The sequence below is a fragment of the Castor canadensis genome, chromosome 8 (genome assembly GCF_047511655.1).
Source record: "Castor canadensis chromosome 8, mCasCan1.hap1v2, whole genome shotgun sequence".
Taxonomy (NCBI): Eukaryota; Metazoa; Chordata; class Mammalia; order Rodentia; family Castoridae; genus Castor; species Castor canadensis.
The window spans coordinates 89,832,451-89,853,520 of NC_133393.1; the positions used below are offsets into that span (position 1 = coordinate 89,832,451).

A 21,070-nucleotide genomic window follows, 5' to 3' on the forward strand; every position below is an offset into this window, starting at 1 on the left:
CAGGCAGCTGGGTGTCACTAACTCCATTCCTCTCCTGTTTTCTGGCCAGGAATCCCAGCCATCCCCTTTGGCTCTGCTGGCAGCAACCTGCAGCACAATTGAGTCACCCAATGAAAACAGCAACAACTCCCAGGGTCCGAGCCAGTCAGGGAGCACAGGTGAACTTGACCTCACAGCCACACAACTTTCACAGGGTGCCAATGGCTGGCAGATCATCTCTTCCTCCTCTGGGGCTACCCCTACCTCAAAGGAACAGAGTGGCAACAGTACCAATGGCAGCAATGGCAGTGAGTCTTCCAAGAATCGCACGGTCTCTGGTGGGCAGTATGTTGTGGCTGCCACCCCCAACTTACAGAACCAGCAAGTTCTGACAGGTCTACCTGGAGTGATGCCTAACATTCAGTATCAAGTAATCCCACAATTCCAGACCGTTGATGGGCAACAGCTGCAGTTTGCTGCCACTGGAGCCCAAGTGCAGCAGGATGGTTCTGGTCAAATACAGATTATACCAGGTGCAAACCAACAGATCATCACAAATCGAGGAAGCGGAGGCAACATCATTGCTGCTATGCCAAACCTCCTCCAGCAGGCTGTCCCTCTTCAAGGCCTGGCTAATAATGTGCTCTCAGGACAGACCCAGTATGTGACCAATGTACCGGTGGCCCTGAATGGGAATATCACCTTGCTACCTGTCAACAGCGTTTCTGCAGCCACCTTGACTCCCAGCTCTCAGGCAGTCACGATAAGCAGCTCTGGGTCCCAGGAGAGTGGCTCACAGCCTGTCACCTCAGGGACTGCCATCAGTTCTGCCAGCTTGGTGTCATCACAAGCCAGTTCCAGCTCCTTTTTCACCAATGCCAATAGCTACTCAACAACTACTACCACCAGCAACATGGGAATTATGAACTTCACCACCAGCGGATCATCAGGGACCAGCTCTCAAGGTCAGACAACCCAGAGGGTCAGTGGGCTACAGGGGTCTGATGCTCTGAATATCCAACAGAGCCAGACATCTGGAGGTTCACTGCAAGCAAGTCAGCAAAAAGAAGGAGAGCAAAACCAGCAGACACAGCAACAACAAATTCTTATTCAGCCTCAGCTAGTTCAAGGAGGACAGGCTCTTCAGGCCCTCCAAGCAGCACCACTGTCAGGACAGACCTTTACAACTCAAGCTATTTCCCAGGAAACCCTTCAGAATCTCCAGCTTCAGGCTGTTCCAAACTCTGGCCCCATCATCATCCGGACACCAACAGTGGGACCTAATGGACAGGTTAGCTGGCAGACTCTTCAGCTGCAGAACCTCCAAGTTCAGAATCCACAGGCCCAGACAATCACCTTGGCCCCAATGCAGGGTGTTTCCTTGGGACAAACTAGCAGCAGCAACACCACACTTACGCCCATTGCCTCAGCTGCCTCCATCCCTGCTGGCACAGTCACTGTGAATGCTGCTCAACTCTCCTCCATGCCAGGCCTCCAGACCATAAACCTCAGTGCTTTGGGTACTTCAGGGATCCAGGTGCACCAGCTTCCAGGCCTGCCGTTGGCTATAGCAAATACCCCAGGTAAGGCTTGCAGTCTTTTTCATTTATTAAGACTAACTCTAGCACTTAGCTGAAAATACTGAATCTAAAGTCGGGAATAGAGCCTTTGGGGATGGTGTTTTCTCAAGGACTAATCATTTAGGCAAGCAAATTAGAAAAATAGCAGTGATTTTATTTAAGTATATGGAACTGAATTAATGGAAATTTCTTTTCAGTAAATCTGATGAGAAAAGAGCACTTGTGGCCAGTGTCCTGTGGTCTCCGTACTCCAAGTTTCTTGGTACTATAGAATAAAGGTGGTTACATTTTCTGTGAATTGTCACATAATAAAGATTTTATGCCTTGTAGTCCATATATGATCTCAGTTATATATATATTTCCATTCTTTTAAAGATGTAAAACCATGGGCTGGGGATATGGTTCAAGTGGTAAGAGTGCCTGGTTTGCAAGCCTGAAGCCCTAAATTTAAACTCTAGTACCACAAAAGAAAAAAAAAATTGTAAAAGTAGGGCTGGGGTTGTAGCTGTATGGTAGAGCATTTGTTTAGTATGTGTGAAGCCCTGGTGACACCCAGCACTAGAAAAAATTTAAAATAAAAAATAAAAATTGTAAGACCAGTCTTAGATCTAGGGTCTTCTTTGGTCTATGGGCCACATAGGTTAAAAATTAGTGATGTGGTTCGAGTGGTAGAGTGCCTATCTAGCACCGTGAGGCCCTTGAGTTCAAACCTCAGTACCACCAAAAAGATAAATTTATGATGGAACTTGACTTGTTTGTAGAAGAGTCATTAAATAATCAGGTAATTCTCATGAGTTGGCTCCTAATTGAGGGAAAAAAAAAAATGATCTTGATCTAATGGAGTTTAGAAAGATTTTTTTTCAACAAAGTAAGTTCCCTGGTTAAACTTTTTTTTTTTTTTTTTGACGTCTTGCATGTTAAGCAGGTGCTCTACCACTGAGCTTTATCCCCAGCCATTCCTGGTTAATCTTTAGTTAACTAGAACATTCCACATTCTGTATAAGCTGGTTAATTGTTTGTTTTAAAGTAGCTAATTTTTTATTTACTTATTTTTTGCAGTGCTGGGAATCTAACCCAGGGCCTTGTACATGTAGTGTTCTGACGTTCAGCTACATCCCCAGTCCTTGGGTTTATGAGACAGGGTCTTGCTGTGTAGCTCAGGCTCTGTTTTTGAGACACTGGCCTGGCCCAGTACTTTCTAGGTGGCCACATTGGCCTTGGACACACAATCCTCCTGCCTCTACCTCCCAAGGGCTGGAATTACAAGTGTGGACTACCATGCCCAGCCTCCTCCTATTTAGTTTAAAGCAATTGTTGTGTCACTTCTCACACTAATATATATGTTTAATAAACTTTGTAGGTGATTCTGATACTTCCTAGGTGGAGGAGGACTTTTTAGATTGCTGTTAAAGTTTGTCATACACAGAACTTAGAAAGGGAGGAGAAAGAAAGGGAGTGGAGAAAGGGTATGGAATGAAGTGGAGAGGTGAGGTTGAGAGGAATTCAAAATAAGGAGAACATTGAAGGGAAATGCATGTTGAATGAGTTGACCACAATAGTCAGTATTTGGTTTTAAACTACGTTGACTAATTTAAATTAAAAACATAGCCATAAAATAAAATAAGCTTATTTAGAGTTTGCCACTTTAAAATCCATTGCATGGCTGGGCATGGTGCCAAATGTCTATAATCTCAGCATCTGAGGCTGAGGCAGAATGGTCATGAGTTCTAAGCAGCTTGTCTGGGTCCCTGTCTCAAACAAAAAGCCATCATATGAAGCTAATCTTTAATAAAGCACAATAAAAGAATACATTTTTGTTTTTGAGACGGGATGTCACTATGTTCTGTTGCTTGAGTTAGCCTCAAACTCTGGGGATCAAGTGATACTCCTGCCTTAGCCTCTCAAGTAGCTGAGAGGATAGGTACATGCCACCATTCCTGGCTCTATAGACATTTTTATATTCTGCCATGATACGTACAAATTACTTTTGAAAATAGTTTAATATCACTGAAATTATAGTTCTGTTGGAATATATGTGGGTTCATGAATTGTATACTTTTGTTATAGAGTTCTCATTCCATTTAGATCAGATCTTATATAAGTGGGGATAACAAATAGGCAAACATTTCCTGTCTGCTGCAATTTTGGAAACTCTTGGTGGGGCAGGGAAAGAGTCTGCTTAAATTCTTGTATTTAAAATGACTACATTTATTTTTTAGTTTTTTGTGGGATGGGGTTTGAACTGGGGGCTTTGCACTGGCAAACCAGGTGCTCTACTGCTTGAGCCACACCTCCAGTCCATTTTGCTCTGGTTATTTTGGAGATGGAGTGACAAGAACTATTTGCTTGGGGTGGCCCCGAATTTCAATCCTCCCAATCTCAGCCTCCCAAGTAGCTAGAATTACAGATGTAAGCCACCAGTCCTCTGCTAAAATAACATTTTGACTGTTAACAAAACAGTAATAGTCTTAATGAAAGGGAGATCTTGGAGTAGAAAGTTAGAACTGGAAGGGAACCTAAAAGTAATCTAGTACAACTGCCTTATTCTGGATGATGAAATTGAGGTATGGCGAGAAGCGCTTCAGTGACTTGCCAATAGCTAGAGCTGCATCTTGAGGTTAGTTCTCTTACTCTAGGGGATTCCTGTTAGTTTTAACTCTGGACCTGAGAAATCATGTTAAAATGTTTTACAAGAAGTGTTTTTGCTTTTTTTTTTTTAAGATTCAGTGCTCTAGGTGTTGTCTAAAAATTGTGGAAGTAGAAATGGAGTCTTTCTGGATAATCTACACCAACATGTTTGTTTTCTGTTTGCTGTTCAGTTGTTTTATTCAACAGTTTTGATTTTCTTCAGAAGAGAGCAAGACTGTGGAATTCTTTCAGCTAATAATTTGGATTCTTGCAATTTCTAAAAGGTTTATAACGTACACTTTAGAGAACCGTTGTGGGTTATTTTCATTACTAAATCATGCTGTGGGGAAGTCTGCCATTTAATTTGTCATAAGATAGGGCTACCTAGTTGTTATTGATGGTTCCTGGGCTCAAGAAAGTACATGCATTTCTGTAAGGTACCAGCAGTTTGAGATTCACAAATGAGACATTGAAAGGCCATTTTGTGAGAGTTAATATTGTTTGCTTCATTAACAAGACTTTTGAAGATACAGCTTTCCTTTTTTTCTGGCTAAACATAATTGGGTAACTTTTTCCCTCCCTTTAATTAATCAGACTTTATCCTTAATGAAAGATAATAAAATAATTTCCTAGAAGTTTATACTTTGCAGCTGTTACCTGAGTGCTACAGAGTATCTCATTTTATCCCCGTTTATAGTTATTTTACTGAAGAAATCAAACCTGTTGAATACTTTCAACCTCTTGGTTATGCATAATGTGGTAGAAGGTGCATTAAATGTGAAATCATATTGTAAAACATACAAACACACTGCCCTACAAAATGAGGTATTATTACTTGGTTGTGGGAAACAACAGCTTTTGTGGTGCTCACTTAATTTGTTTACCTTTATTATTTTTAAAAATCATTTTTTAAATGTAACATTTTCTGTTGACTTTTTTTTTTTTTTATAAAATGGCTTTTATTACCAAGTTCCTTTTTTTTTTTTGGTGGGACTGGGGTTTGAACTGAGGACTTTATGCTTGCAAAGCAGGCACTCTACCACTTGAGCCACACCTTCAGCCCTTCTGTTGACTTTTGTTCTGTTTGCTGAACATAAGACACAAATTTAGTTCTTTGGCTGTACTGGGGATTGAACTCACAGATTTGGGATTGCTAGGCAAGCACTCCACCACTTGAGCCACGCCCCCAGCCTACTAAAGTAAAACCAAAATAAACCTGCTACCTCTGTGTTACTTTGTTTTTCATGGCTCTCTTCCTGTTGGCTGGTAGTGAAGAAAGGACCACCCAGTTAACTGAGCTTAGTTTCAGTGAAATGATCTATGGGGTTCTTAGGGTTTTTTTCTTTCCTTTTTCTATCAACACCTTTCCTTCTGATTTTGTAGCCTCGCTCTCACAGTTCTTCAGTTGTTCTCCCCAGTTTAAAGCTTCGGATTTTTCTTTGCCTCTACTAAGTACTCAACTTGCAGTTGGGATTTTGGGGAGGGGGGGTGAAAACTTGAGTTTGGATGACTTCTTGGGATTTCTGCCTAATAAAGAATGTAGGGTTGGGTTTTGACATGAGAATAGAATATATATCCTTGATGGCTACTCTCAAGAAGAAAATTTCAGGCACTAAAAAGAAAAATTTCACATCTGCTAAGTTTTATTAGGGTTGGGAAAATTTTTTTGTCTTAGAAGTTAAGTTGAATGTGATACAGGATTGGTTTTCCACCAGTGTCATTAAACATGGGATCAGATTGCTGAGACCTAATTTGCTAGAAGGTTGTGTTTTAAATTACTGCATGTGAATGTTAGTAATAAATAGTTTTAGATTGCTAAAATGTCTTCAGAATGATCATTTTAGTGGAGAAGGTTAATATGAGAGACCTTTTATTTTTAACTAATGTATTTTGTCAAGTACTCCCAACTGTTTTTGAATCTTTTGTCCGCTAATATTATATTTGTTTCTTAGGGGGTTGTAGTGCTTTTTAAATGGTGATTTTCATTTATATATAAAAGGTCTCCTTTAGAACCTTGCTTGATTTGAAAATCAGTGGGCTATGGGAAATCTTCAGACATTTTCAGTTACTCCTATTTATTCATTCCAGTGGCTTTTTCTGAATGATGTCATTGTTAAATCATGTTGCCTTGTGCAATATGGCCATTTTAATTCTTAATTAAGTAACAGGAACACAAGAGCGCTTAGTGTTTCAGAAAAGTTTGGTCTTTCCTGTTCGCATATCTCTCCTTTTTTATTATTTCATCATCATAATCATTGTTATTTTTTGGAGACAGAATCTTGTTTTGTTGCCTAGGCTGGACTCAAGCTCCAGGGCTGAAGTGAGCTCTCCTGACTCAGACTTCCTAGTAGCTGGGAATATAGGTTCCAGCTGTTGTGCCCAACTCGCCTTTCCCTTTAATTCTGTTTTGTAAAGTAGCATGTAAATTTAATTATGCTTATTCATTCTGTTTTGTTTTCCCTTCTTTGTCAGTGTTTTGAAGTATAATGTAGACATCTGTATAAAAGCTGCATTATAGCCAGGCTGGTGGCCTGCTATAATGGCAGCACTCATGAGGCAGAGACAGGAGGATCTTGAGTTTGTCTGGGCTACGTAAGTGAGACCCTCTCTCAAAAACCAAACAAACCCAACAGAACAGAACAAAACAAGACAAGAAAAGAAGAAAAAGAAAGAGAAAAGATGAAACATCTAGCAATAGATAGAGCCTGGTGTGCTAAAGAATTATTTTAGTATGTATTTACTCATAATATGAGTATATTGTTAATATTATTTTATGAGTTCTTTAGAAGACCCTGAAAATGTTTTTTTTTTTTTTTTAAAGTTTATTATCTTGAGTTTATTTTGTGCTTTTTTTTTTTTTTTTTCGGTGCTGGGGACCGAACTCAGGGCCTTGCACTTGCCAGGCAAGCACTCCTCCACTGAGCTAAATCCCCAACCCCTCTGAAAATGTTTTTGTAGAAAGTTTTATTTATTTATTTTTTTGGCAGTACTGGGGTTTGAACTCAGGGCCTACTCCTTGAGCCACTCCACCAGCCCTTTTCTAATAATGGGTTTTTTTTGAGATGGGGTCTCTTGAACTGTTTGCCTGGGCTGGCTTGAAACCTTGATCCTCCTGATCTCTGCCTCCTGAGTAGCTGGGATTACAGGCTTGAACCACTGACACCTGACTGTGTAGAAAGTTTTTAAGCGAATCTTTCGCGAGTTGGTTGCAAATCTGAGTTATAATTTGAATTTGCATTTGTGCTTCAATGGTTTTTAAACTGTGAATGGTTTATGGAATCTGGGCAGTATTACTTGTTTGACAAGTTTGGATCTGCATATCTAACTTTCTGTGAATCTGCCTTCTCACCTATGCACAAAAAAAATAGTTTAACTCTTTTGAAAGAGTTAAAATATAAAATAAGTAGGTCAAGACAAAAACTTGATATTTAAAGAGATGAAAGAATTAGGCTAATATGTAAGTCTGAAAATTGAAAAAAATACAACACATATTACTGGTTTTCACAGGAAGGCAAATGTTTGCTACAAATAATCTCAATTAGGTTAAATGCTGTTGAGATGGCTCTTTTCAAATTATTAAGTATGTTTTCCCTGTGTATGACCCTGGTTTGATGGCTTAAAAAGTTTAAGTGTTCTTCCCTCCCCCCCCCCAAAAAAAAAAACCATAATGCAGTCAAACCAGACCATCCATCCATGGTTATAGTTGTTAAATGTGAGACTGCTAGAGCGAGCTGGCAGAGTGGTTCAAACAGTAAGAGTGCCTGCCTACCAAGTGTGAGGCCCTGAGTTCAAACCCCAGTGCCATTAAAAAAAAAAAAAAAAAAAAAGATTGCTAGGGCGAGAAGTTTTTATCTTCTCCAGTGCTTTCATTTTGACAGAATCTAAGATGTAGAAAGATTCATTGACTTGCCAGCAGGTTCTTGACATTTTAAAAAGTGACACAGGTCTTTTTTTTTCTTTCTGTGTTTTTGGCAGTACTGGAGTTTGAACTCAGGGCCTACACCTTGAGCCACTCCACCAGCCCGTTTTTTGTGAATGGGTTTTTCAAGATAGGGTCTTGAGAACTATTTGCCTGGGCTGACTTCAAACCCAGATGCTCCTGATCTCAGCCTCCTGAGTAGTTAGGATTATAGGCATGGAGCCTGGCAACAGAGAGGGGGAGGGTGTGTATGTGTGTGAGAGAGAGAGAGAAAGAGAGAGAGAGAGAGGGAGAGGTGGGTGGGTGGGGTTGTGTGTATCTAGGGGGGCGGTTGAGAGAGAGAGAGAGAGAGAGAGAGGTGGGTGGAGGTGGGTGTGTATCTAGGAGGTTATGTTGAGGAAGATATGTTTTCCTGCCTATTCTGTGTGTGTGTATGTGAGAGGGAGGGAGGGAGGGAGGGATATCTAGAGGGTTATATTGAGGAAGATATAACATGTTTTCCTGCCTATTCTTTCTTACTTTCCCTGAATAAACTTGAGACATTGTAACAGGTTTTATCTCCTTATTGTTCCACATCTGTTTTCCATGTTATGCTGGAAATTTCCTTCAGGACTTTGCTTTCCCTACCTTCTGCATTTCAAATACTTAAAACAATTTATCCAGGGGCAGTAGGGTAAAGCTCAGTATTAAGAATACTTTAGTAAGTATGTGAGAGGTGTGGGTTTGGTCCCAGCACCTTAAAAAAAAGGATTTCCTTGTTGGAAATAATGGAGAAAAAAAAGGAAGAAAAAAAATTCACACATACTTACGATATATTAAGGTGGTTACTGAATACTCTTACACTTTGTAATGAAATTGCTCCCAGTGGGCTCAAATGAGAAACTGATGGGCCTGGTGTTACACATCTATAATCTCAGCACTCTGGAGATTACAGAGTGCTGTAATCCCAATCAGCAGATTGAAGGGAGTTTGGGCTATGTAGTATGGCCATCAAAAAAAAAGTAAAAATGGCAGGCTGGAGGTATAGCTCAGTGCTAGAGCACTTTCCTGGCAAGCTTAAGGCCCTAGGTCTTATCCCTAGAACCACACACACCACACATACACACAGAGTTTCAAATTTTCATTTTCCCTCCCTACAGCCCCTGACAGTTACCGTTCTACATGTTGTTTCTACAAATTTTTCTATTTTAAATACCTCATGTAAGTAAAATCATGCTTTATTTACATTTTTGTGACTGCCTTATTTCACTTAGCACAATGCCCTTAGTGTTCATTCATATTCTAGCATGTGACAGAATTTTTTTTTTCCCCTTTTTTTGTGGTGCTAGGTAGTAAATACACATGCTCAACAGGCATTCTTCCACTGAGCTGTATCCTCAATGCAGATACCTCTTCTTAAGGCTAAGTAATATTTTATACACATATACATACACACACTTCATTTTACTAATTTAGTCATGCCTCAGTAGACTTATGGGTTGCCACCTCTTTGCTGCTGTGAATATTGCTGCTATGAATATGGTATGTAAATAATCAAGATTCTGTTTTTGGGGTTGGGAGTGTGGCTCAAGTGGTAGAGCACCTGCCTAGCAACCATGAGGCCCTGAGTTCTAACCTCATTACCACCAAAAAAAAAGAAGAAAGAAAGAAAAGAAGATTCTGCTTTGAATTAACTTTGTAAGAACATATGATAATTCTGTGTTTAATATTTTAGAAAGTATATTTTGAACCTACATTTTTTGTACCTTTGCTGTTAGTGCCTGTAAACAGACATTTCTTTTAAAAACTCATTTTTCCCCACTGTGTTTTTTGTCAAAACTACATTTTAAGTGTCTTTCATTTATTTATTTTTTGATAGAACTCAGGACCTTGCTCTTGTGTTTTATCACTGAACTGTAGTTCCAGCCCTCATTTTAAACTTTTTTTATCTGAGCAGTTTTCTTTTTTCCTAATTTCTTAACCTAAATGAGACAAGTACACTATGGCTGATATCCAGCTGATTATATTTTATTTAAATCTTGGCTAATTGTAAAGTAAGTTGCTTAAAATGGAGCTAAGAGTTGAAACTTAAGATTGGAATCTTAAGTTTAGGATCTTAAGCTTAGGATTGCACAAGAAAAAATCATCATGACATACACATGTTTGAGCATGCTTTTAAAGATAAGTCATTATTCTTAGGTAACTGTTAACTGCTTACCTCCCTGGTATTTTATTTGTTTATTTATCTACTTACTTGCAGTACTGGGGAATGAACTCCCCAGGGTCCTGGGTTTGTTAGGCAAGTACTTATCATTGAGCCATGCTCCTGTCCTTTTGCTTTTGCTACTGCTTTTGTTTTGAGGCAGGTTTTCACTATAGCATGGACTGGCCTCTGCCTCGCTCTGTATGCAGTTCAGGCTGGCTTGGAACTCACCAGCCTGAGGTATAGCCTGTCTGCTTACCTCAGCCTTCCAAGTACTGGGATTATAGGTGTGAAATACTATGCCCAATAATCCTGTTTTTAATTATTGGTGTGTAATGACTACAGAAAGCAAAAACGGTTTATTACTGGAAAGCATTTCCCTTTGTTGGAATTATTCATTGACTCTCCCACCCCAAGGCTCAGAAAATGACTGTTTCTTATCCAGACAATGGGATTTCTATCTCTAATTTATGTTGATGCTTAGGAAACTTTAACATAGCCAACTAAGCATCCTGGTGTAATGGTAATTGTTCTTTTTGCCAGTGACTGGTCAGAGCTGTAATTCCCTTTTTTCCTTTTTCTTTTCTTTTCGATACATGGTCTGGAAGCTGGCCTGAATTTAGCAATTCTGCTTCTGTCTCCCTAAATGTTGGGAATACAGGCCTGGATCTGCTCCTGGCTACATTATATTATTTAAAACTGCAGTGTGCAGCAAATTCAAAGCATCTGACTTAAATTGCTGATGACTCTTTCATTTATACCTGAAAATATTCTGATAGCTACTTGGCTTAAGTCTTAAAATCTTTTTTTTTTAGTCTTAAAATTTTTATTGCAATAACCAAAATGGAAGTATTGCAAAATATTTTATCACATAATCTAGATGTGCCTTATTTTAGAAGTAGGCACTTAAACTTAAGAAATAGACCACATGTGGGCTAGGGATACAGCCCATTGGTAGAGCTCTTCCCAGGCATGTGCAAGGCCCTGGAGTTTGATTCTCTGTACCATTTTTTTTTTTTTTTTTTTAAGGTTCCGAAGCTTTGGTAATAGAAGCTCAGTTTCAGTCTCAGCACTACCCCTTCCCTCAAAAAGACACCTCATTTTCCTATTTTTTTTGGTAGTACAGGTTTGTGAACTCAGGGCTTCATGCTTGATAGGCAGGTGCTGTAAACTAGATCCACTCCACCAGCCCTTTTTTGTGTTGGGTATTTTCAAGACAGGGTCTTGGAACTGTTGGCCCAAGCTGGCCTCAAAGCAAGATCCTCCTAATCTCTGCCTCCTGAGTTGCTAGGGTTATAGTCGTGAGTCATCTTGCCTGGCTTATCTTTCTTTTTTTTTTTTTTCAATTTGGGTTGATCTGGGGTTTGAACTCAGGGTTTCACACTTGCAAAGCAGGTACTCTACTGCTTCAGCCACACCTCCAGTTCATTTTGCTCTGGTTATTTTGGAGATGGGTAGTAAAAACTGTTTGCCTGGGTTGGCCTCACACATTCATCCTACTGCTTGTAGCTTTCTAAGTAGCTAGGATTACAGGCATGAGCCACCAGCATCCGGCCAGAACAGTTATTTCTATATTACTAATCAACTTCAAGTTTTTCTTTTTTTTGGTGGTATTAGAGTTTGAACTCAGCTTTACTCTTGCTAGGCAGGCATTCTTCTTCTTGAGTCATGCTTCCAAGCCCCCAAGCTATTTTTTTCATGGGGATTAAGTTACAACCCGAAATTTCTTGTACTTACTATCCTTTTTTCAATGTCAAATTCAATGATGAAAAACAAAATGGTGGATTACTGTGTATTGTTGCTTTATAGTTTTTGGTTTGTTTTGGTGGGATTGGAGTTTGAAGTCATGGGTCTACAGCTTGAACCAAATCTCCAGTCTGCTCTGGTTATTTTGGAAATGGGGGTATCAAGAACTGTTTCCCCAGACTGGCTTTGAACCTTTGTTCCTCCCAATCTCAGCCTCTCAAGTAGGTAGTATTACAGGCGTGAGCCTCCAACACCCAGGTATAGTATTTTATTGCTGATACTAAAATATTATCAGTGATTGAATTTGGTGTTACAAAGGACTCCCAAGGGGGGAAAAAGATTCCTTAGTGAAATTAACATACTGTGGATAGGAAAGTTACACACACATATAGTTGTTGTTTTTTTCTTTTTACAGTTCTGGTGTTTGAACTCAGGGCCTTCACCTTGAGCCATTCCATGATCCCCATTTTTGTGATGGGGTTTTTTTTGAGATAGGGTCTTGAAAACTATTTGCCCAGGTTGGCTTTGAACCTCAATCCTTCTGGTCTTTGCCTCCTGAGTAGCTAGGATTGCAGGTGTGAGTCTTTGGCACCCGGCTTAGTTGGAAGAAAAAATACTGAAAGTACATTAAGGCCTGTTATTTTTCCTGATATACAGTGATTAGTAAATCACTGATATACCAGGAGCAGTACCAGATATGCTTAACATTAACTTTATTATTAAATCTTAATTATATCCTCCTTGCTATTGAAGAAACTAAGGCTCAGAGAAGTTACTTAGCTAATAAGTGGTTAAAACAGGATTCAAACCTAGGTTTGTAAACAGCACCATAATAGTACACTGCAGTATACTGTAATTGTTCTTAAAGTGTCAGAGGTTCTCAGTAATTTTAAAATGTCACTTGATGGATATGGGCAATCCAAAGATCAGTCAAAAGAACCTGATTAAAACCCAAAGATTGGGAAGGTTGCTTGTGTTCATTTCTCCTCTTATTCAAGGAAATGATGGAGGTGTAAAATAAATTCAAAATTAATTTTACCACTTTCTCTTTTATCACTCTCCTTTTACTAAAACAAACTTACTGTATTTTCTCTCTCTCTTTTTTTTTTTTTTGGTGGTACTGGGGTTTAAGCTCAGGCCTCATGCTTCCTAGGCAGGTGTTCTAATACTTGAGCCACTCTGCCAGCCCCCTTATTGTATTCTTTCTTTTTTTTTTCCTCCTTTCCTTTATCATTTTCTTACATGTGTATACATTGTTTGAGTCACTTGAGACACTCCACCAACCCTTTTTGCTTTAGTTATTTTTCAGGTAGGGTCCCATACTTTTTGCTTGGGTTGGCCTCAGACCTCAGTCCTCCTATGTATACTTCCCACGTGGTTGGGATTATATGCATGAGCCACCTTACCCAGTTATTGATTGAGATGGGGTCTTGTTAATTTTCCTTTGCCTAGGCTGGCCTCTCAGTCCTCACCTCTGGACTAGCTGGGATTACATAGACCTGAGCTACCACTACCTTTACTCTGCTGTGTTCCTCTGCCTGGACCACCCTTCTTTTGCCTTCATTCTTTACCTACCTAACTTTTCCATGTTCTTTAAAGTTTGGCCCAAATGTTAGCTCTTTTAGGAAGTCTATGAAATTCCAGGCTGGGGAAATGAGCTCTTTCAGTGGTAAAACCTTTTGAATGTCTTATATGTTAACATTTTAAGACATTTTTATTAGCATAAATAAAGTGCTTAAAGTGTGATATTGATCAAATTCACCCTTTTCTATTAACATTTATCATATTATATTGGAATTATGTGTTCCTTTCTTCTCTAGTAAACTATAAGTTCTTCAACAGCAAGAACTGAATCTTTGAGTTTTCCGAGCCTAATATATTATCTGGAATAATAGGCAGTTTATAACTGACAAACATTTCTGTAGCCTGTTCTTTTGAAATTCATATGGCATAGGGTATTGTAGAGGTAAAATTTAAAGAAAAAAAATATATATATACACACACACATTTTTTTTAGGACTGTAAGTTTAAGTATACAAAGTAAAACCTTAAAATTAATCATGTAATGCATAATGATCTGATAATTCTGTATTGTCAGGAAAGTTTGCAAGAAATAAGTTTGGGGGTACTCTTTAGAATGGGGAACCAGCAGGGAGGGAAAGGAGAGGGTAATGGGGGGGTTATGTGAGCAAAGTAACACTATAGGCATGTCTAAAAACAGAATGGAACCCACTAAAAATCGTAAGAAAAAAAAAAAACAACTGTACGTGTAGGTGCATATCCTTAATCCCAGTTACTACAAAGGTAGAAGCAGGAGAATCAAAGTTCAAGACTAGCCCCATGCAAAAGTTACCCTGAGATTGAATTTAAAAAAGAAACTAAAAGCAAAAGGACTGGGGATGTGGCTCAAGTGGTAGAGCACAGTGAGGCCCTGAGTTCAACCCCCAGTGCTGTGCAAAGAAAAGAAACAACAGTAAAAAAAGAAAAGGGGAAGGAAAGATAATAAAGAGTAATAAAGACAGTAAATATGACCAAAGTATATTATAAGTATGGAAATGTCACAAGAAATCCTCTTTGTACAATTAACATGCTAATTTTAAGATAAAATGAGAACAAAAGGTATATGTAGTAGAAAAGAAGGTAGCTTTTAGAATAAGAGAAAAGTAAAATTGAAAGAAAATAGGAAATACAAACAGGACCAGTCTTCAGTGCTGGGAGGCATGGTGGTAGAGCATTTGTCTAGAAAGCTGTAGGCCCTGAGATCAATCCCCAGTACCACAGATTAAACAAACAAAAAAAGTCTTCAAAGGAACCATCTCCAAGGAAGAAAACCAAAGCCACTGGAAAGAAAGAAAACTTCCCCAAATTATTCCTGTGGAAATTAACCCAGAATGGCCAACTGAGACACAATCTAAAAACTGTTGGACATTAAAAGTAAAAAAATCTGGCTGGTGGAGCGGCTCAAGCCTATCAAGCATGAAGCCCTGATTCAAATTCCAGAACCACATGGAGCTGGATATGGTGGCATGCTGTAGTAATTCAGCACTTGGAAGGCCAAGGCAGGGGATCCTAAGTTCAAGGCCAGCCTGGGCTATAACAACAACAAAAAAAAAGTAATAAAAAATTTTTTAAAATCATTTTTGGCCAGGCACCAGTGACTCATACCTATAATCCTAGCTACTTAGGAAGCTAAAATCCAGAGAATTGCAGTTGGAGGCCAGCCTTGGGTAAATAGAGAGATACCCATCTCCAAAAATAACCGGAACAAAATGGACTGGAGGTATGGCTCAAGCAGTAGAGAACCTGCTTTGCAAGAGGGAAGCCCTGAGTTCAACCCTAGTCCCAAAAAAACAACAAAAAAAATAACTGTGCCTTCTCTCATATGCAGAATCTAGATGTAAAAAAAAAAAAAAAAAAAAAGAATGACATGAATGTAAAGGAGGGTAACTCTTGGGGGTGGGGGTTGAAAGTAGAGAGTGAAGGGAGTGGTACCACCAAAATAATCCTAGCTACTCAGGAGGCAGCGATCAGGAGGATTGCAGTTCAAAGCTAGCCTGGACAGATATTCTTGAGATCCTATCTTGAAAAACCCTATGACAAAAAACTTGGCTTGTGGAGTGGCTCAAGATAAAGGCCCTGAGTTTAAGCCCCAGTACTGGGGGAAAAAAGGGGAGGGCGTAGAAAGAGTAGTAAAGGGGTGAATTTAATCAAAGTACATTATATGCATGTTTAGAAATACCACAATGAAGTTCATTTGTACAATTAATATATGCTAATAAAGAGAAATAAAAGTTCCTGAGAATGTTAGAGTACTTGCTTAGTGTGCAGACACCTTGGTTCAATCCCCAGTATCACTTGAGCCACTTCCCAGCCCTTCTTTGTTGTGTTAATTATTTTTGAGATAGGGTTCAGGCAGGCCTAGACCTCAGTCCTCCTGTTTGTGCTTCACTGCATGGCTGGGGATAATAGACACAGGCCACAGCACCCAATCATTGGTTCAGATGGGTTATCACAAACTTTTTGACCAGGTTGGCCTGGAACTGCAATCCTCCCCAGTCTTTGCTTCCCAAGTAGCTAGGATTACAGGCTTGAGCCATAGCACCCAGCTCTAAGACATTCTTTTTTTGTTTTTGGTGGGTAGTACTGGGATTTGAATTTAGGGCCTCCTCACATTTGCTAGGTAGGCACTCTACCACTTAAACTATTCCATCAGCGACTGAGGAAGTCTTTATTTCATCTTATTTTAGTATTGCTCAAATTTTTTGTCATAGGAGGATAGGGTTTTGACTTGCTGATCTTCTTGGGACGATCATGACTTCAATATACTTCTTCACTCTGAGAAAACAAAGTGTGTAACAGCGATAGCTCTTTCAGAAACTGATGCTAGAGGCAACCACTGAACTGAGGAAGATTGTCATTTATACTGTGTTTCTGGCTTTCTAGTTACTTTCATCATTGAAAGGAAAATCTTTTAATTTATCTCATTGCTTAACCAGTACCACATTTTAAGATTAAACTGTTATTTTCTCAAATTATTATTAAAAGGGGCGGGCAACAAATTCTAGTGTGATGTTGATGCTTTGTTGGCAGTTCGTATCCTTTTTTCTTTTTCTTTTCTTTTTTTTTTTTTGATGATGGTACTGTGAATTGAACCTAAGGAAGCCCTCTATCACTGCTATACCCCCAACCTTCATCCTTTTAAATAATTTTTACTTTTAATCTTTAATTATTTATTTTTGAGACATTTTCTTGCTATGTAACCCAAACTGACCTCAAACTCTTGATCCTCCTGTCATTTTTAGAGATTGTAGTCTCACTATGTTTACATGGATAGCCTCAAGCTCCTGACCAGACTCTTCATTGTTTTTTCTAAAAAAACAAATGAAATTTAGTTGGGCACCCGTAGCTCATGTCTGTAATCCTAGCTTCTTGAAAGGCTGAGATTGGAAGGATCTCGATTTGAGGGCAGGCTGGGCAAATAGTTCATGAGACCATCTCCAAATAACCAGAGCAAAAGGGACTGGAATTGTGACTCAAGCTGTAGAGTGCCTGCTTTGCAAATTTGTAGCCCAGAGTTCAAACCCCAGTCCACCAAAAAAGCAAAACCTTTTGATGTCATGGTGGGGGTCTGGGAGAACTTTTAATTTTTACTGTCTGTTTTAAAGGAATTATAAACAACTGGAGATATGGTGGTTTTGTTTACTATCATTGATAGGTTGGTTGGCTGACTTTTTTTTTTTTTTTTTTTTTTTGGCACTGGAGTTTGAACTTAAGGCTTCACGCTTGCTGGGTAGGCACTATACCATTTTGAGTAGAGTGCAAACTAGAGTGCATTTGAGTTTTGCAAACTATTTGCCCAGGGGTGGCTTCAAACCTAAATACTCCTTATCTCTGCCTCCTGAGTAGGATTATAGGCGTGAGCCACTGGAGTCCAGCAATGAATTGTTTCTTAAATTTTGATGAAATTGGGTTGACTTGGAAAATGATTACAGAAGATGGTTTATTTGTATGCACCAAAGTTTTTTGTTTTGTTTTCTATAGTACTGGGGTTTGAACTCAGGGCCTACATCTTTAGCCACTCTGCCTGCCTTTTTTTGTTTTTTTGAGGTAGGGCTTCAAATAACGATCTTCCTGATCTCTGCCTCCTGAGTAGCTAGGATTACAGGCATGAGCCACAGGCACCTGGCTTGCGCCATAGTTTTTTCTTATTTCTAAATACGTGTTGTAGCTGGATCTAGTCTCATAAATTTTTCTCATGAAAATTAACTTTTATGTAGATTTCTGGTGGTACTAGTTAGCCTGCTGAGCCTTGTGGGCTAATTTCAAGGGATAAATTCTCCATCTCACTAGTTTCCATTCAGTAATAAGTACAGATTTTAAAGTAGATTGACTAAACAAAATATTAGTGTATATCTTAGTCCATGATTTACCACCATGGGAAATCACTCCTCAAGATATTTTTCCTATAAAACTCATACATAAGATAATTTAAAAAGAGCAAAAAGTACTTTCCTAATAAAATTACCTATAAAGCCATGCTCAGTGGCACATACCTATAAGTCTCAGCCATAGGCTGGAGAGCTACAGCCCAGTGGTAGAACATGTGCCTGCCGTGTATAAGGCCTTGGGTTCAATCCCTAGCATAATGCCCACACCTGTAATCCCAGCACTTCGTGGCTGAGATAGAAAGATCTTGAGTTTGAGGCCAGCCTGGGTTACATAGTGGGACCCTGTCTCTGAAACAAAACATAAAAAGGTTGTACTAGTTTATTACCACCTGGATATGAAAATGTTTATTTCCCTAGGCTAGTATTTGCCAGTATGAATGTTATCAGAGTTTTTATGTGGAACAGGCTGGCCTTAAATTCCTGGACTCAGGCACTCATCTCACATTAGCCCCAGCTGGGATTATAGGTATGAACCATCATGTCCAATTTATCAGACTTTTTAACTTTGGGTAATCTGGTAGGTGAAAATTACAAGTAGATTTGAATTTTTAAAATTCTGAGATGGGGCTAGAGGTGTATTTTTGTGCTGGATTACTTGCCAAGAATGCATGAGGCCCTGGACCTGATCTTCAGCACCACCATAAGATAATTTTTTTTTTTAATTTACTTAATGACTTTTCTGGGTTTGTGTTTGTGTGTGTGTGTATGTGTGTGTGTGTTGCTGGGGTTTTGAACTTTGGGCCTCACACTTGTTAGGCAACCATTCTACCACTTGAGCAATACCCCCAGCCCTTATTTACCTATTGGCTCTTTTGATTTTCAGTGACAATTCTTGAAATTTAATATATGGGTATTGTCATTGAATGTGACCTCAGAACTGTGAATAGAGCTGGTCATGGTGGCTTACATTTGTAGTCCCAGCTACTTGGGAAACTGAGATACGATGCTTGCTTGAGCCCAGGAATTCAAGGTAAGCCTGGATAACATAGCAAGACCTCACCTCAATGGGCAAAATATATTGAAGAAACGGTGCTTTGAATGTGAGCTGTCAGTGAGATTCTTGTGGCTATCATATGCTTCCCACTTTCCACCTTGACCCTTTTCTCTCTTAATTTCAGGCGATCATGGAGCTCAGCTTGGCCTTCATGGGACTGGTGGTGATGGAATACATGATGACACAGCAGGAGGAGAAGAAGGAGAGAACAGCCCAGATCCACAGCCCCAAGCTGGTCGGAGGACCCGGAGGGAAGCGTGCACCTGTCCCTACTGTAAAGATAGTGAAGGAAGGTGAGTTGATCCAAATCTAGTTAACGTTTTTCTTTCTTTTTTTTTTTTTTGTGGTGGTACTGGAGTTTGAACTCAGGACCTTCCAAGCAAGTGCTCTACCTCAACCACTTGAATCATGCCCCCAGCCCTTATTGCATTAGTTTTTTAGATCATCTCAAGCTTTTCTCTCCCACATAGTTAGAATTATAGGAAGGTGCTATCCTGCTCAGCCCCCAGTTAACTCTTTTGAGTATAAAGAAAAATTAATAGATTTGGAAGTAAGAGGAAGAAGGTAAATTTTATAATATTTAAGTCTCAGCAATGTTACAAAGGAAAGTACAGGTACATTTTAATGGGTTATATTATGGGATTCTTGAGTCCATCTCTGACCTGTCATTGACTTATTTTTGTTTTTGTAATATTGGGGATCCATCCCAGGGCCTGTATATGTTTGCCAAGCACTCTACCGCTGAGCTTGCCTGAGTCCTTGGAGTTTTTGTTGCTGTTTTGTTTTTTTGAGATATGACCTCAGACTGACCTCAAGTTCACAATCTTTCTCCCTCTGCCTCCAAAGTCCTAGGATTTTTAGGGGTGCAGCGCCCTGTCTGACTTCATTGATTCTTAAGACATTGGGGCCTTAGTAATTCCCCACTTTAACCTACAGATAAGGAAATCACATAGAGCCAGTTAGTCTAATGATTACCACCAAATTCCTGTTTTGAGATGGTTTTACCATGATAGCTTGCAAAACAGCAGAGAAAAAAAGAAACCTACCTCCTATAATGAATTTTTTACAGTAGTTTTGTGAGAATCATGAGTTTTCCAGAGTCTTCCTTTGACTCAAAGTAGACAAAAATCCTTACTACAGACAGAAAAGGAATCTAAAGCATCCTGAAGAGTAGAGTTCTGAAAGTTGTTCTGTAATTAGTAGCTTCTGTTATTTACTTCTGGAGAGTTCAAAGTACCATTTTTTTACTTGAAATCTGTGCTTTTGAAAAAGAATAGAAAATTACTTAGTCTTTTTAAATGCAAAGTTTTGTTTGAATAAAATAAACACAAAAATAAAAAAATCAAGAAACATACCAAAACAAAATCATTTCTGTTATTTGGAGTTTACCCTTTGTTGTTTCTGGAAAAAGACTAGGTGTTGCCCCTTAGTCAAAAGCATTGAGCACACTACAACTAACCTCTAACAAAGCCTAAAGTGGCTTATATATTTGAAGGAAGTTCCCTGATTTCCACCTAAGTATAATTTCATTTCTGTTAGGTTTTTTCCTTTGCTCTTAAAACCCCAGAGGGTGATGTGTTGGGGTGGTGTACATGCCTGTGATTCTAGCTACTCAGAAGGTAGTATTAGGAGGATAGTGGTCTGAGGCCAGTCTGCTCAAAAGCAGATAAGACTCTATCTGAAAAACAAATTAAAAGCAAAACAACTAGAGGTGTGCTGAAAATGGTAGAGAGGCCCTGTATTCAATCCCCAGTACCACCAAAAAGAAAAAGGAAAGAAAAAATTCCCTTCTCGGTGTCCATTTATGGAACAAATTGGTTTGGTTTGGCAAGGATGTTTTAAGAGCTGATTTCTTTTTTGTTTGTTTGTTTCTTGTACTGGGACTTGAACTCAGGACCCATACCTTGAGCCACTCCACCAGCCCGTTTTTTGATGTTTTTTTTCAAGATAGGGTCTCTTGAACTCTTTGCCCTGGCTGGCTTCAAACCATGATCCTCCTAATCTCTGCCTCCTGAGTAGCTAGGATTACTACAGGTCTGAGCCACCAGCGCCCAGCTTCAGAGCTGATTTCTTAGAGTTTGAATCTGCTCTGTG

General features: G+C 39.3%; 1 protein-coding gene across 2 annotated transcripts in view; it reads left to right on the plus strand.

Moving 5' to 3' along the window:
• The window catches only part of Sp1 (Sp1 transcription factor), a 30,260-nt gene that overhangs the window by 1,789 nt on the left and 7,401 nt on the right, over positions 1-21,070 (plus strand). For both annotated transcript variants that reach the window (XM_074083487.1, XM_020160263.2), the window contains exons 3-4: positions 50-1,562; positions 19,101-19,269. In XM_074083487.1, the coding sequence (XP_073939588.1) occupies positions 50-1,562; positions 19,101-19,269 (1,682 nt within the window). The remainder of the gene's footprint in view (positions 1-49; positions 1,563-19,100; positions 19,270-21,070) is intronic.